This window comes from Orycteropus afer, unplaced genomic scaffold (assembly GCF_000298275.1).
Source record: "Orycteropus afer afer isolate SDZICR_OR568_19922 unplaced genomic scaffold, OryAfe1.0 scaffold00350, whole genome shotgun sequence".
NCBI lineage: Eukaryota > Metazoa > Chordata > Mammalia > Tubulidentata > Orycteropodidae > Orycteropus > Orycteropus afer.
Genome location: NW_006921937.1, coordinates 733990 through 749651, shown reverse-complemented (window position 1 = coordinate 749651; position 15662 = coordinate 733990). Strand labels below are relative to the sequence as shown.

Genomic DNA, 15662 nt, shown 5'->3' with positions numbered 1-15662 from the left:
CCCAACCTTCCTTCAGAGGAGTGGCTGGTGGGTTTGAACCACCAGCCTTCTGGTTAGCAGTCAAGTGCCTTAGGCACTATGCTACCAGAGCTCCTGGATGAATATATATTTAATATTTTATATGTTGAAATAATTTATAATTTGTCTTTCCCATTTGTAAGAATATTTACATATTAAATTTCCTATACTTAAATGGAAATTATTTAGCTTAAAATAAGAATAAACTTTAGAAAGCTTTCTCATGTTTTATTTCTTATTTTAGCATTTGTTTCTTCTACTGTAAGAGTAAAAAGTATGTATGTTGAAATTTGGGAATATAGAAGAGCATAAAGAAAATTAAATTTACACTTATATACTCCCACAGCCAGATTATATAAGTGGTAATGGGTACTACTTGGTACTACTACAAGAGGTAGTACCACATACATTTCAGTGGTTTCAGATTTTTCATTATTATTAATAGAGTATCCTTTTCCACAAACCTGTCTTATTTTCTGCTTATCCTAGAGCTTAGAAGTCTCTAGAAATGCTTTTTCTGGGTCAAAATATATAAACATCTTTAAGACTTTTGCTCTGTAACATGAAAATTATCTAGCCCAGTGTCTGACAAATAGGCACTCAGCTATTGACATAACAACAGAAATATACTGTATTGAATTTGTCATTTTGTTCTTAGTGATGATATTTATCCAAGACTTGCCTTTTTTGGATTGATTAATTGATTCATTTATTCATTGAATCATGTATTCAAGAGATGTTTATTGAGAATCACTATCTTTCGGTCCCTGGGCTTCTGGTAAGTGTTAACTTGGACTTGGTTGGGATGTTCTCATGAAAATACTTAGAAACCTTTTTTGAGTCCTGTACCTAGAGAGATGAATCTGCGTTTTGATGTTGTACAACAAGAGCTTTGCCCTTTTTGAGCTTCTAAAATGAGACAGGTTTGTAGAATATACTTATATATTTTTCTTTTTCCTCTGCCAAAACTCACAAAGAAAGTGCCTTATTTGTATTCATGTTATTTAACATGGCTTCCTTGGTGGAGGTTAAGTGTGTGTGTGGCAAGCAAACTGGGTTAGGGTGAATGACGAATTTGCTATCTTACTTAATTATTTGGGAATCTTATTTAAAGGACGTAAAATTTTATAAGCTGTTTGACATGTAAGAAAGGACATTTAGTGAGCTGTGATTATATTTGTCTGACATGATGAAAAATGTATAACCTAATTTTAGGTTTTGTTTTTGATAATAGGTTGGCTTGTTTAAAGAGTGTTAAACATGAATATGTAAGAAATGTTCTATATTCATACATAAGGTTGTTTTGTACTCCTTTTTTTTAACAAATGATTATTGTCTTTCATTTGTGATTAAAACACAAATTGATAGGGCTTTATACCTTAGTTAGATTTCATTCATCCTGGGAAGCATTTTCTTATTAAAATGTTAAAGTATAATATGAAATATTTTTACAAGTACAGGAGAATTTTTGAAGGTTATGACTTATTTCTGTGCATTTTCTTTTTCTTATTATATATCCAGTCTTCTAGAGATGGGTGTATTGTATGTTGTTATGGCATATTATATTTAAGTCAGGTCTGTTCATATAAACATGAGTTAAATATTAGAGGAAACATCTTTATAATTACAAATAAAAATTTTCTATTCTAGTTAATAACTAAGATTTTGTATATTTAAGGGCATTACAAAAGATAATTTTGAATGTATAAATTTGTTGTGTTTTTCAAAGACTTTAACAGCAATAAGAATGCACTGCCATCTCCAAGTGCTATTGGAATAAAATAATTTGTCAAGTTGGAACATTAAAAATAGAATTAACATAGTGAATTATTTGGATTATTTTGTTACCTATATTTAAATTTATCTCAAAGTACAGTTAAAACTATAATGTTCAGTAAAACATATTATTAATGTTTTACCCACTGGAAGCCTGGATTTTTTATTTCCCCTCATACAGCAGCCTGGTACACAAGTAAAGAATAAACCAGTTTACTACGAATGTATAGTTGTCATTTCTATTTCTAATAGCTTGCTGTGGGGTAGGTGGAACATATCATAGTAGAGTTTTCATAAAATGCTGATTTATGTCTTATCAAATACCATAATAGGAATAAAAGTTAGCTTTGTACATTGCTCCAAGGATGTAGGGGAAAGAAGTTTTTATGTTAAATGTTACCAAACCAAACCAAACTCACTACCATCGAGTTGTTTGTGACTCATAGTGACCCCTCCTTGAATGTCCAAGGTGGTATCTCTGCGGAAATAGATTGCCCAACGTTCCTTCCAAGGAGGGGCTGGTGGGTTTTAACTGCCAGCCTTCCGGTTAGCAGTCAAATATCTTAGGTAGGCACAATACCACCAAAGCTCATGTTAAATGTTGGATAACCTTTATTGAACACGTAGTATAGTACGTGCCTGGCATATAGTTACTTTCTTAGCATTCTCCTAACAACCTCAGTAATCTGTTAGATAATAAATAATTCTTAGATAAAAAATAACTTTCTTAAAGTCATACAGGTAGTAAGAGGTGAAGGTGAAGCTGCAATGCAATCAAGGCAGTCTGATTCCAGAGATTTCATAGTCAACATAATTTTAAATTTCTTTTCACTGTTTTAAAATGAATACAATAATTATGTTTAAAAAGTATCCATTCTATATTATGATCAGCTTGTTAAGGAAGGGAGGGATGGTGGGCAAAAGGATTCAAGATGGAACATGAGGAAATAGAAAAAATAAGAGGAAGGAAATAAAGTGACAGATGGAAATGCAAGAAAGGGGAGAGGAGAACAAATGGGATGGAGAGGAAAATGTATTCAGGCAGCATAGAGAAAAGAAGGCAGAGAATACAAAGTTACATAGGTAATACAATCATGAACAGTTTGAAAGCCTTCAGTAAATTACCCTTATTATGCCTGGCTTTTCCCTTAGTTTGAGAATTTTAGCATGCCTTTTGAAGACGAACTAATTCTTTCACTGCTGTTCAGAGCTTTTCCACTGTTCTTTGTGTATTGGCCTTCTGAAACTTAAGTTCATTTCATCCTTTGTCTTTCTTTAGCCAAACTTATATGATTAAGAATTCAAGCTGTATATTTCTGTTTTCTTACATAACAGGTGATACATCACACAATCAGACTTTTAGTATTGTTCTGTCTAGATTTAATTAGACTTCAGTCATACTCTTGTGAATTGTTCTTTTACAGGCTTTGAATTAATCCTTAGACTAACCATATCTGTTAATTTTAGTTTTATTTAGAAATGATACAAAGTTTGAGAGAATGGAAAAGAAATCCTTTTGGAGAATAGAAACAAGTTTTCTGTGAAATAATCAAAGAAATAATTGTGTATTTATGCAACAACTAGTATGTTATTAATATTATGTATTTGTTTCTTAATTGATCTCAGATTTAGTGCTTAAATACATTCTTTGATTCTATTGCTAGCACATTATTGAGGTGGCACTTATGATGAAAAGAGCACTGGACTCGTGAATAACCTTGAGTAGGACACCAGTCTATCTTTCCGGGCTATTGTACAAATGAATGTGCATTATAGAAAGTAAATACAACTGCTATATACGTGTATAATTGTCATATTAGTAGATTACTTTTTAGATCACCTCCTTCATGAATTAGAGGTTGAACAGATGCAGATTAGATTAATTATTCTGCTTCATTTAAATTATCCAAATATTGGATTTCAATAAATTGAAGAAGTATTAGTCAAAAAAAAAACTAGATCAGCAAATTGATGGAAAGTGGTTAAGTCATACATAACTTATCATAGATCTTTTTAATAGGGACACATATCTATGACATTTGTTCTGGACCAGTGTCTTTTTCCTTTCACAATACTTTTATGCATAATTTATGAATCTCTTTTTGTCAGCAAATCTGACTTTTCAAACACAGACTAACATTAAGTAAAATAGAATGGACAAAAATCAGGGAAGATCAAATAAGCAATCAAATTATCATTGGACACTAATGGAATTTTAGACATTTAGAAAATGCTTACTTATGAATTTCAATGCCCTTGTTGACAAAGAGTCATTTTTTTGTAAAATTGTGGTAAATTTTTAATATGAATTTTACATCACTGCATTAGGCTATTATTTCCTTAAAAACATATATATCCATAATATAGTCATATTATACCACCTAAACATTTTTACTGAATTACTTTACAGATATAATGATAGTGTTATAGTTAAGATTTTAAAAAGAGCTTTCTCTTTTGGAGATATACTGAAATATTGACATATAAATATATTTTGGAAGTGTATGAAACAAACTTAGCCATGAGTTAATTATTGTTGAACTTAGGTGATTGATAAATAGACATTGACTTTACTAGTCTGTCTACTTTTGTATATGTTTGAAATTTTTCTTAATAAAAAGCTAAGAATATTCAATTTTACTGATTTGGCTCTTAATTGATGAAATGATTGTATGGTTCCAGTTTTAAAGTTAAAGTTATATTAATGTAAATTCTTCAATCTTGGTTTTTCTCATGATATGTATTTACTATGGCTCTCCACTGAAGTTATATCAGGAATGCAATTAAAAATTAGTTTAAAATGTTTGGGAAAAACCTTACTTGTGATGTTGTTGTTATGTGCCATAGAGTCAGAGCCGACTCATAGTGACCCCTCCTTGGGTTTCCAAGGCAGTATCACTACGGAAGTAGATTGCCCATCTTTCTTCCGAGGAGTGGCTGGTGGGTTTGAACCGCCAGCCTTCTGGTTAGTAGTCAAGTGCCTTAGCCACTATGCTACCAGAGCTTCCTTACTTGTGATGATTGAACTTAATTTCAAGTTATTTTTGGGGTCTTTTCCATGTGAACTACATAATTATGGCATACATAAAAAGCCAAAACCAAACTCACTGCCATCGAGTTGATTCCAACTCATAGCAACTCTCTTTGGGTTTCCAAGGCAGTGAATATTTACGGAAGTAGATTGCCCAGTCTTCCTTCCATGGAGTGGCTGGTGGGTTTGGACCGCCAACCTTCTGGTTAGCAGTCAAATGCCTTAGGCACTACATGTTGTTGTTGTTGTTGTTATGTGCCGTCGAGTCAAACCCGACTCATAGCGACCCCTCCTTGGGTTTCCGAGGCAGTATCACTACGGAAGTAGGATTGCCCAACCTTCCTTCCGAGGAGTGGCTGGTGGGTTTGAACCACCAGCCGTCTGGTTAGCAGGCAAGTGTCTTAGCCACTATGCTACCAGAGCTCTCTACATAGAAGGTTATAATTCATTGACTACTGCAAATGATTATATGAATGTGAAAGCCTGTAGTGATTACATTTATAATGTTTGTTTAATGTGCTTTTTTCACTGGATTCTAAGTTTCATGAGGACCGTCTGTCTTACTCATTGCACTTAGCACATTTCTCGGCACATGGTTGTGCTCAGTAAACAAACATGTTCTTCAGTTATCAACTGTCTTGTTATCCAACATTTTGCATTTACAATAATAAAAAAAATCTACTATCTGACTATTTTATGCATTAACAACGTATGTCTGGCAGTAACAGACGCCAGCATATGAGGTGAGAATAACCCTGGCTGTTATGGTTAGAGTTACGTGTCAGTTTGGCTGGGCCATGATTCTCAGTCGTTTGGCAGTTATGTAATAATGTAATTTGCCAGTTACGTAATGAGGTAGTCATCCTTCCTTTTTGCATAATGCTGATATTCACATAATGACCTGGTTTTGGATCCTAAACTCTATTGATAAGTGAGGAGTGGGTGTATTTGTTTTAACTGCATATTTAGTTCTTTCCTTCCATGTGACAAGTGGCAATTTGTTTTGTATGTTTATATTGCCATTCCAAATGAGAAAGTAAACATAAACACTGTACCCTGTGAAAAATATAATAAAGACAAGCAAAGGAAGGTGAAGATGAAAAAAGAAAGAAGAATATTTATATCGGTTTTGAAGAGTTGGAAAGACAAATAGAAAATACTATCTTCTCTTTTTAAAGATCTTATAAGTAAAGTTTTCTTTTCATATTGTTCCTTGCTGGTGTAAAGAAACCTGTGATAGTTAAGGTTGTGTGTTATCTTGGCTGGGCTTGGTTGAGTGGCTGTGCAGCTGGTGGTAGTTATTCCCCATGATGAGACTGGCAGTCAAGTCCATGGTGGAATCTACAACAAGCAGCTGAGTAGCTGCTTTAGGGATGTGGTCTGCTTCCCATATATAAAAAGCAGCTTTGGGAATGTCTCTAGTTGTGTGACACGCTTGAACCCTCCATGTAGCCGAGTTGTTGTTTAGCCTGCCATGCTCTGCCGATCTAGGGACTTTCAGTGGACTCGAATTAGTGGTCTGCCATGTTGTTTGGTAACATTGGGACTGTGCCTTTTTACTTGTCAACCTTGGCTTTGTTAGCCTCAGCAGCCAGCAGCTGTCTGAGTGAAGAAAAGCCTCCTGCTTAAGTGGGCCCGGAGCAGGAGGCAAAGCTGAAGCCAAGGGTTGAGGGCCTTTTACCCAGCCCCTAGAGCCTGGCACTTTGATTTGGACTTAAAGCCTTCAAACTGTAACAGAATAAACTCCTATTTGTTAATGTTGTTGTTGTTGTTGTTGTTGTTATGTGCCATCAAGTCAGACCCTACTTACAGTGACCCCTCCTTGGGTTGCTGGGGCAATTCACTACAGAAGTAGAGTGCCCCATCTTCCTTCTGAGGAGTGGCTGGTGGGTTTGAACTGCCAGCCTTCTGGTTAGCAGTCAAGTGCCTTAGGCACTAGAGCCATCCCATTTGTGGTATTTTCTTGTCTGAGTGCCACTAGGTAACCAGAACAAACCCTTACTGATTTTTGTGTTGGTCTTATACCCTGAAATTTTCTTGGCTTCTTCTATTAGTTCTATGAGCTTTCTTGTGGATTCATTGTGTTTTCAGTCTGCTTTTTTTTGATATTTAAAAGTGATTAGGTCATAGATACAACCTACACTGATATGACTTCATTAATATAGCAGAAAAAATCTTATTCCCATGTGGGATTACATCCATATGTATTGGGGTTAGGATTCTAACACATACTTTAGAGGGACCCAATCCAATTCATAACAATAACCCAATTCAAAAAAAGGATTAGAAAGTTAAACATGCTCTTATCATACAACATCAGTTCCACTTCTACATATTTACCCAAAGGAATGAAGATATATGTCCATACAAACATAGGTGAATGCTCACTGTAGCATTATTCTTAAAAGCCCAGTATTGGAAACAATTTAATTGTTCATCAAGTGGTGAATAAACAAAATGTGATATATCCATAAAATGGAATTCTACTCAGCAGTGCAATGATTAACTATGGATATAGGTAATGGCATGAATGAACTTCAAAAACATTACAAAATAAGCTAGACACAAAAGACTGCATAGTACACAATTTTATTTATATGAAATTTCTAGAAAAGACATACTGTAGTGATAGCAAGATATCATTGGTTGGCTGGAGCTGGGAACTGGAATTGATTGCATATGGGCAAAAAGGAAATGTTGGGAGTGATAGAAGTGCTCTAAAATGAGTGATGATTATACAATTGTATAATTTTATTAAAATTCAATGAACTACACCCTTAAATGGGTGCATTTTATGGTATGTAAATTATACTTTAATAAAGTTGTTTGAAAATATTTTCTGTAGTGCTTTGATTATGACGTAGCCATTCAGTTCTCAATCCATCATACTTGCAAGAATATGACATAGTCCTTTGTCCCTAGAGCAGTACTTCTCCAACTTTAATGTACATGAAAATCATCTGAGGATTTGTTAAAATACAAATTAGGATGCATTAAGTCTGGGGGGTGGGCTGAGATTCTGCATTTTTAACAGTCTCAAAGTTGATGCCAGTGTAGCTGGTGAGGACCAAGTTTTGAATGCAAGGCCTTGCATCTTTAACATAACCCAGACTACTCAAATAGAATCTCACGAGGAGCTTTTAAAATAAAATAGATGCAGAGCTCTACTCAGATCAGAAGTCCTCATGACCCAGTTTTTAAGTTCTTGGCTGCTAACTGAAAGGTCTGTGGTTCAAATCAACCCATCCTGTGGTTCTACAGGAGAAATATAAATATATTTGTTGATAATATTATGTCTTTAGAAAGCTCAGTGTCAGAAAAGCCCATTTTTAATTTATCAGTGGCACCCTTAGTCTTTATATTGCTAATACATACTTTACTTTTGAGGACAGAATTAATCTTTTATCAGATGTACCATAGTTGCTTTTGGTTTCTTTATTTCAGGAAAATGTTCTGTGTGATTGTTTTAGAATTAATGCTGCCATATATCTTTATTTTCAGTATCTGTTCAGAATAGATAATGAAGATACAAAATAAGTTACCCATATTAAAGTTAATGCAGAGGAGATACAATGGCCACAAAGGCTGAAAAACTAACAAAGGTCGTTAACTTTTTAATTTTATCTTGACTGTGAGGAAAATGAATCTGAAATTTATCATATGATAGAGAATATTTGGACCTTCTTTTATAAGTTACAAGTTTGTGAAACTGTGAAGAAAATTTTAGCACAATTATAAGAAGATAATTTTATACATGGAAATTTTTTTGGGATAGGGGAAGACAAAAAAGGAATTTCATTCTGCTCTTCATTTAAAAGCAGGCCCTGTTAGAAATGCCAAGTGCTGTTAATGTAACTTGTTTGCAGCACTGGGGATCTCAAACTTTCTGAGGTTTCAGGGGTTTGTGACAGTATAGATCTTTGGGCCCCACACTTTGCTGGCAAAGAACCTGGTCATCTATGTTTTTAATAAACTCAAGGGATTCTTTTTCAATTTTATTTTTTTATAGTAATATTGTGCTTTCAGTGAAAGTTTACACAACAGTTTAGGTTCCTGTTCTTTAATTTCTACACCAATTATTTAGTGATTATGGTTACATTCTTCACAATGCATGATCATTTCCATTATTTCCATTAATCTAGTTTCCCTGCCATCACATTCTCATCTTTGTTTTAAAGTAATTGTTGACCATTTGGTTTCGTATAGGTGATTTTTAAAAGAACAGTCCTGACAGGTGATACTCATTATTTTTTTAGCCAATTTTTTATTTAGCTGCAAGGTGACCTCAGGCATTCATTTTGGTTCAAGGTTTGGAGAGTGTCATAGGGCAGTAGTCTTGAGGAGTCTTCTAGTCTCAACTTGTCCACCACTTGATCTGTTTTTTGTTGTTGTTGTTTTTTTTTGTTTTAGAAATTTGAGATCTCTTTCACATTTTTTTCCCTTCCTACCAGGGTCCATGTATTGTGGCCCTGGTTAGAACAGTTGGTAGTAGTAGCTAAGAACCATTTAGTTCTTCTGGTGTCAGGATAGATGAGGCTGTAGTTTGTGTGGAGTATTTGTCCTATAAACTAGTTTCTTTTCTAAGTCTTTGGTTTCCTTCTTTCTCTTTTGTCACAGATGAGTAGAGACGAAATTTTGTATCTGAGATGGCCACTTGCAAACTTTTAAGACCCAAGACACAACTTACCAAGCTAGGATATAAAACATAACTTTGTGAACTATATTATGCCAATTGACAGAGATGTCCTAATCTTTCAAACCCAGAAATTCAGTCCCATGAGGTATTTGTCTAGGAAGTATCTATAACTGTGCTCAAGGGATTCTAATACACATCACAGTATGAGCTAATTGTATAAAAATGCCAGCCCCACCCAGTTAAAGATTGCATGCTGTTGTTGTTATGTGCCGTTGAGTCTGACCGGACTCATAGCGACCCCTCCTTGGGTTTCCGAGGCAGTATCCCTATGGAAGTAGATTGCCCAGCCTTCCTTCCAAGGAGTGGCTGGTGGGTTTGAACCGCCAGCCTTCTGGTTAGCAGTCAAGTGCTTTAGGCATTATGCTACTAGAGCTCTCAAAGATTTCTTAGCACATTCAAATTATGTCAGAGAAAATAAGCCACTATTATAATGTCTTTTTTTTTTTTAATCAATATATTAAAATAGTACAAATATATCCTTGGTCTGAAAATAAATGAGGAAGAAAAAAAGTCTAATGAAATAGGAAGTTGGTAAAGAAGAAAAATTATTCATTTATTTAACAGATATTCCTACTAAGTATCAGGGTGTGTTCCAGGTGCAATGGTTTAAGAGTGGGTTGAAGGGTAGGAATGAGGGGTTTCCCAGGATATGGGGCTTTTGCTGATAAAACTGTGAGCCTGTCTTAGCCAGAATAAGTGGTTGATCACCCTAACGAAGGAGGAGAAGATGAGTTCCTGCCTGGAGTTATGTTCTGGTGGAGAAAAGAAGAAAACAAATTAATAGGCAAATAAGTATATAATATAATGTCAAATAGTGGTGAGTGTGATGAACAACCTCAAAGTATGCTAAGGGACAGTACAACTAGGGAAGTTATTTGGCATTATTTTAACTGTGGAGGCCAGCAAGAGATCCCAGCAAGTGACACTGAACAAGGGGAAGACTGAAATGAAGAAGTGAGTCATGTGGCCATCTAGAGGGGATGCATTTCAAACAGAGGGAGGAACAGATATAAAGTCCTTGAGACTGAAATAGACTTGACATGTTTGAAGGATAGTATGAGACCATTTTGGCTGGAGTAAGGAAGATGCATGGAAGTGTGGGGGAAATGAAAGGAATTGATGTCTGATTGGGATCAAATTGTCTAGGCCCTTATGGACCAAGGAGTTTGAGTTGTAAATGTGATGAGAAACATTGGAGAATTTTGAGCAGGAAAGTGACATTAAGTTGATTTTGTGGCTACTGTGTGAAGAATAAAAAATAAAGGAATTTAGAGTAGAAACAGGAGTAGTGATTAGGAGGATATTTTTATAGTTCAGGAAGGAGATGATACTGACAATGGACTTAAACTGGTAGTATTGGGAGAGTGGGAAGTAGCCAGATGTAGGATATTTTTGGAAGAACTGAAAGGATGGCGTTTTGAGTGAAAAATATTTTGGCTTGAATAACTGGGTATATAGAGGTGCCGTTCATTGAAATTGAGAACTCTGGGGAAGAACAGGTTTGTGTCTGAATATAAATATTTATTTTTTAGACATGTTAAGTTTGAGATACCTAATAAACGTCTGAAGGAAGTGAGCAGGAAGTTGAATATACCAGTTTGAAGTAGAGTGCAGGGGTTTGGGCTGAAGATACGAATTGGAGGGTCATAAATACATAATTTGATATAGAACATAAGATTATATTAGATTACTTAAGAGAATCTTCACAGATAGAAAAAGGAAATGAGATGAAATGGGCTTAGCAAAGGGACAAAAAAGCTACCAGTAAGGAAGGAATAAATCTAGGGGAGTGTGTTATATTAGAACTAAGTGGAAAAAAAAAAAAAAAACCTAACTGCCATTGAGTCATTTCTGACTCATAGAGTGTGACCCCCATTGGGTTTCCAAGGCTATAAATCTTGATGGAGTAAATTGCCCTTGCTTCCTTCCATGGAGCAGCTGGTAAGTTTGAACCACTGACCTTCTAGTTAGCAGTCAAGTGCCTTATCTACTACACCACCAGAGTTCCTATTAGAAGTAAGAGGAGAAACTGTTTCAAGAAGGACAATCAGCTGAGAAGCTGGAATTAAAATTGACCTTTTAATGTGACAAATGTGTCACATTAAAGTCATTAGAGTGAGATCAAAAAAGAGTGAAAAATGTGGTATGTTCATAAATGGCATGTTATTTGGCAATATAAATGAAATACTAGTACATGCTACATGAATAATCGTTGAAAGCATTATACTAAGTGAAAAGCCACAAATTATATGAGTCCCTTCATATATGATGTCCTAAGCAGGCAAGTCCATAGAGACAGAAAGTGGATAATCAAGTGCCACGGTTTGGGACAGAAGGAAACAGAGTGAGTGCCAATGAGGACAGGGTTTCTTTTGGGGGTGATGAAAATGTTCTTGAATTAGATATTGGTGATGATTTCACAACTCTGTGAATGTATGAAAAAACACTTCACTATACACTTTCAGAGGAGCTCTGGTAGCATAGTAGCATAGTGCCTAAGTTCAAACCCACCAGCCACTCCTCGGAAGGATGGTTGGACAATCTACTTCCGTAGTGATACTGCCTCAGAAACCCAAGGAGGGGTTGCTATGAGTTGGATCTGACTCCAAGGCACATAACGACAACAACAATACCTTTCAAAGGAGCCCTGTGGCACAGTGGTTAAATGGTTGGCTGCTAACTGAAAGGTCAGCAGTAAGCAGTTAAAAATCCATCAGCCGTTCTGTACAAAAAAGATGTGGCAGTCTACTTTTCTAATGATTACAGCCTTGGAAACCTTATAGGGCAGTTCCACTCTGTCTTACATACAGGGTTGCTATAAGCCAAATCTACTTGACAGCAATGGGTTTGTTTACAATAAATACTTTGAAAAATTGAAGCTTAAGATTTGTAAATTATATTTCAATAAAAAACATATTTAAAAAGAGAAGGTGAAAAAATGGAGGTAGCTAATGTCATTATCTCTTTGAGGAATCCTCTAAAAAAGTGTGAAAGCATCAGGTGGTGATAGAAAGGAATGGAGGAATGGGTCAAGGGAGGATTTTTTTTTTCCCAAAAAACATAGGAGCGTGTTTGTATGCTGATTAAAACGAACCAATGGCAAGGGATCGTTCATGATGCAAGGTAGAGCAGAGGAAAATTGCAGGAGCCAAATCATTGAGTTCATTGGAATGTCATCTTGAATAACTTCCTTTGTGTCTCTTCCCTAGGTGACAGATCAGTCAGTGAAAGCGTTTGCTGAGCACTGCCCTGAACTTCAGTATGTTGGCTTCATGGGTTGTTCAGTTACTTCTAAAGGAGTCATCCACCTAACCAAGGTAGGTACTGTGACAAAATCTTCTTGGCATTTCTGATTATCATTCAGGCAGTTGGCTCCAAAATTGCTAAATGTAGTTAAGTAAGAATTAATCTGGCCATTGTACAACAAACTGTGTGTACTAGTGTTTGGTTGAGTCAAATCAGTTTCATGCAACAATATCAAACCTATCCTTTCTGAAACAGGACACTCCTTTAAACAAGAAACTTACTTTTTTTTGTTTTTGCATTGCTGAAAATTAAAAAAAAAAAAAAAAAAAGCCAAACCCTCTGCCATTGAGTTGATTCGGACTCATAGTAACCCTACAGAACAGAGTAGCACTGCCTTAGAGGGTTTCCAAGGCTGTAAATTTGAAGCAGAATGCCACATCTTTCTCCCGCTGAGCAGCTTTTTGTGTTCAAACTGCTAATCTTTTGTTTTGCAGTCAACTGCTTTAACCACTGTGCCACCAGGGCTCCTTTTATTACTGATGATTATGAAACATACGTATTAAAGAAACCATTGCCAATGACAAGAATCATTTAAAGTTAATGTATTGAGTTTAGAAGATACTTTGATTGAAATTTTCTCTGCTATCATATGTCTTATGAGCATTTGGCTTTTAAGAAATAAATATATAAGGAGAAAAGAGATGTGCATTTATGTAAAAAATCAATCTTACAGCTCAGGGTGTTGAGTTATAAACCAAATATAGGAAATCTCATATTTCAGCAGTGACAAAAAGGCACATTCCTTTGTCTCTCAATTATATGTCATCTCTGCTGCTTTCCAGAGCTCTAAAATAATCAGCTAAGTTTTACATACACATAATAAAAAAACTGGCTTCTATAATATGTATACATGTATTGCCAGAAATTTATCAGTGCATATATTTTAACTGTATCATATAGTACTTAGTAGAATGTGTGAGTCTTGCCTTTTCCACTTAATAGCTAAGTAATCTTTTTATTCAGTTTTCCTTCATATTTTAACTAATGAATAACCATTATGTTAGCAGCTGCTATGGGTTGAATTGTATCCTCTAAAATTTTGTGTTGTAAATTCTAACCCCTGTATCTGCCTTTATAATCGCATTTCAAAATGGGCTTTCTTTGTTATGTTAATAATCTTATTTGCATAGGGTGTGTCTTAAATATCTCTTTTGAGATATAGAAGAGCAGATTAAGTGAGCAAGCAGAAATGGAGGAAGATAGATGCCGTGTCACATGAAGGTCATCATAGTTGCCAAGGAACAGAAACTGAAAAGAGACAGGCCTTCCTCTCAGAGCCTGCAGAGAAAGAAAGCATTCTTTTAGAGCCTGCTCCCTGAATTGGGATTTCTAGCCTCTAACTTTGTTTTAACCTGTTAGAAAATAAATTTCTGTTTGTTAAAGCCAACAACTTCTGGTCTATCTGTTATAGCAGTGCTGGGTAAATAGGACAGCATAGTGCTGAAAAAAACATTCAAGATCTCAGGTCTCTTCAGGCTTGATCTCTTTGGACTTACAGTTTAGTGGAAAATAATGCCTTTTTTTTTTCCTTCCTAGGAAAAGAACAAATGTTTATGACCTAAGACTATGGTAACGATGCACAGTTGTTCAGAACCTAGGCTCTGGAGTTAACCTGAGTTTGAATCCTAGCTCGACCACTTATTAGCTAAGTAGCACTGCACAAAGTATTTTTCAGGATATTAAATTTTGTTGTTCTTGTGTGCCATCAAGTCAGTTCTGACTCATAGTAACCTTATAGGGCAAAGTACAACTTTGTCCCAGGGATTTCCTAGGCTGCCCCATAGGGTTTCCTAGGCTATAATCTTCAGCAGATCACCAGGTTTTTTCCCCCATGGAGCAAATGTTGGGTTTGAATTGCTGACTTTTCGAGTGCACAACGATTGTGCCCTCACAGCTCCTTACTGAGTCTGTGTTGTTGTTCTTATGTGCCACCGAGTCAGACCCTACTCATAGCAACACCCTCCTTGGGTTTCCGAGGCAGTAACACTGTGGAAGTAGGTTGCCCAACCTTCCTTCCAAGGCGGTTCAAACCCACCAGCCTTGTGGTTAGCAGTCAAATGCCTTAGGCACTATGCTACCAGAGCTCCTACGGAGTCTGTGTTGTTGTTGTTGTTAGGTGCTGTTGAGTCATTTCCGACTCATAGCGACCCCATGCACAGCAGAACAAACACTGCCCGATTCTGCGCCAGCTCCATGATCCCTGCTATACTTGAGCCAATCATCACAGTCACTGTGTCAATCCATTTCGTTGAAGGCCTCCAATGTTTTGTCGACCCTCCACCCTACCAACCATGACATCCTTCTGCAAGGAATGGTCGCTTCTGACAACATGACCAAGATAGATGAGATAAAGTCTGGCCATTCTCGCTTCCAAGGAACATTTTGGGTGTACTTCCTCCAGGACAGATCTGTTAGTTCTTTTAGCAGTCCATGGTAGTACTTCAGCATTCTTAGCCAGCACCATAACTCAAAAGCATCAACTCTTCTTTGGCCTTCCTTATTCATTGTCCAGCTCTCACATGTATACGAGGCGATTGGAAATATCATGGCTTGTGTCAGACGCACCTTAGTCCTCAAGGAGACATCTTTGCTCCTCAGCACTTGAAACAGTTCCTTCACGGTTGACTTTCCCAATGCTACACGTCGTCTAATGTCCTGACTGCTGCAACCATTGGCATCGATTGTAGAACCAAGCAACATGAATTCTTTGACAACCTCAATCTTCTCTCCATTTATTGTGATGATGCTCATTGGTCCAGCTGGGAGGATTTTTGTTTTCTTTATATTGAGACGTAATCCATACTGCAGACTGTATTCTTCAGCCTTCATCAGTAA

General features: G+C 36.2%; 1 protein-coding gene across 1 annotated transcript in view; it reads left to right on the top strand.

The window, feature by feature from the left end:
- The window catches only part of FBXL17 (F-box and leucine rich repeat protein 17), an 846026-nt gene that overhangs the window by 283750 nt on the left and 546614 nt on the right, over positions 1-15662 (top strand). The window contains exon 5 of the mRNA XM_007952585.2: positions 12731-12838. Coding sequence (XP_007950776.1) covers positions 12731-12838 — 108 coding nt within the window. The remainder of the gene's footprint in view (positions 1-12730; positions 12839-15662) is intronic.